This window comes from Plasmodium reichenowi, chromosome 13 (assembly GCF_001601855.1).
Source record: "Plasmodium reichenowi strain SY57 chromosome 13, whole genome shotgun sequence".
Taxonomy (NCBI): Eukaryota; Apicomplexa; class Aconoidasida; order Haemosporida; family Plasmodiidae; genus Plasmodium; species Plasmodium reichenowi.
In genome coordinates this window covers 586844-588530 of record NC_033658.1, presented here as the reverse complement: position 1 = coordinate 588530, position 1687 = coordinate 586844, and the positions used below count along the sequence as shown (strand labels likewise).

At 18.6% G+C, this 1687-nt stretch overlaps 1 protein-coding gene across 1 annotated transcript; it reads left to right on the top strand.

Moving 5' to 3' along the window:
• Positions 1–400: 400 nt before the first annotated feature.
• PRSY57_1313800 (ubiquitin-like protein, putative) lies at positions 401–1077 on the top strand (the record flags this gene model as incomplete). The annotated part of the gene is made up of 2 exons (XM_012909074.2): positions 401–715; positions 859–1077. The coding sequence occupies 2 exons, from the start codon at positions 401–403 to the stop codon at positions 1075–1077; spliced, it is 534 nt and encodes a 177-aa protein (XP_012764528.2).
• Between the last annotated feature and the right edge of the window lie 610 nt (positions 1078–1687).

Genomic DNA, 1687 nt, shown 5'->3' with positions numbered 1-1687 from the left:
AATTAATATTTTTTTTTTTTTTTTTTTTTTTTTTTTTTTTTAACATAGGATATCAAATTTTATGTATTATTTTTCAATATCTGAAAACTTTTATTATTATAAGGATATCCGAAAAAGACATTATTTATATAGAGAATAATATTTTTTATTATATATATGTAATAAAAATTTAGACCTATAAGAAATAACCATATATGTAACTGCATAATATGTAAATGCCATTTTGAGGTTATTACTATTTAACATAATTATTACTTCTATGTTACAGTTCATGTTTCTTTAATAGATCTCATATATATAAATAAAACAAAAAAGCCAATACATGTAACTACTTTATTACCATATTTGTACACACATCTTTATCTCAATACAAATTATAAGTTCAGCATATATATTGAAAATGGATGAGTTAACATATATGTATAAATATAAAAACCAGAATGAAGAAAAAGTAATTTATGTTAATAATATTGGAAATTTTTTAAAAAAAATAGAATATCATGATGATAATAAAATTTGTGAAGTATTAAAAAGGAATGATTTATTGAATGAAGATAATAAATATTTATATCAAGGGAAAAATGGACTTTTAAATTTGGAAAAAACCTTTTCACATTATGAAATAAAAACTGGTGATACTATTTATATGTTACCTGAACCAGATCCTTTGCCTTATTTGATTTATTTGTTTCATCAAGAATCGGGAAAAGTATATGTAGGGAAAACTAAAAAAAATTAAACAAAATAATGTTCTATATATATATATATATATATATATGTGAACTTATATGTATGTATTTTTATGTATGTATATATTTTATTATACACTCCTTTTTGATACATTTGTATCCTTCTTAGAGCATTGAATTAAATCATATGGATTCGATAGATATGTTACATAAACAAGTGGAGAGAGTCTTAAAAATTGAAGAAGAAAATCAAATATTAATATACAATGGAAAATGCTTACACAAAAAAAGGACATTGAAGGAAGAAATGTTAACAAGAGAAAGTTTAGTTACCATATTGGATAAAAGGGACATACCTGATATACAAAATGGAAATGAAGAATTGTAGTGAATTATATTGCACTTATTTTTCATATATCATATAAATAATAATAATCAAAAAAAAAAAAAAAAAAAAAAGAACCTAATGGTATATATATATATATATATATATATTTATATATTTATTTATTTATTTATCTTAATAACATCCTTGTTTAATATATTAGTAATATTTTTTTTTCTTCACACACATGAATTATATATAAATATTTATTCTTTTGCTTCAAATATACTTTTAAAAATATACAAAATTTATTTATTCATTTGATTTTCCCCAGCCATATTGTATTTACATAATATAATTAAAAATATGTATTCATATGTGTATATGTATCTTCTTGTTTCTCTGTTTGTTTTCTTTTATTATATATAGTTAATTTAAAATGCATACATGTTAATGACAAATATATCTATAACTTAAATATTTAAATTAAATTATTATGTATTTGTACACATAAGAATATAAAAGATAGTATTTAAAATATAATAAAATTAATCATATTATATAGGTAAGGAAAATATTTATAAATATAGTAAAAATATATATATATATATATATATTATATTTACATGTATGAATATTTAGTTTCATAATTATCAGTTTTTTGTGATTTCTT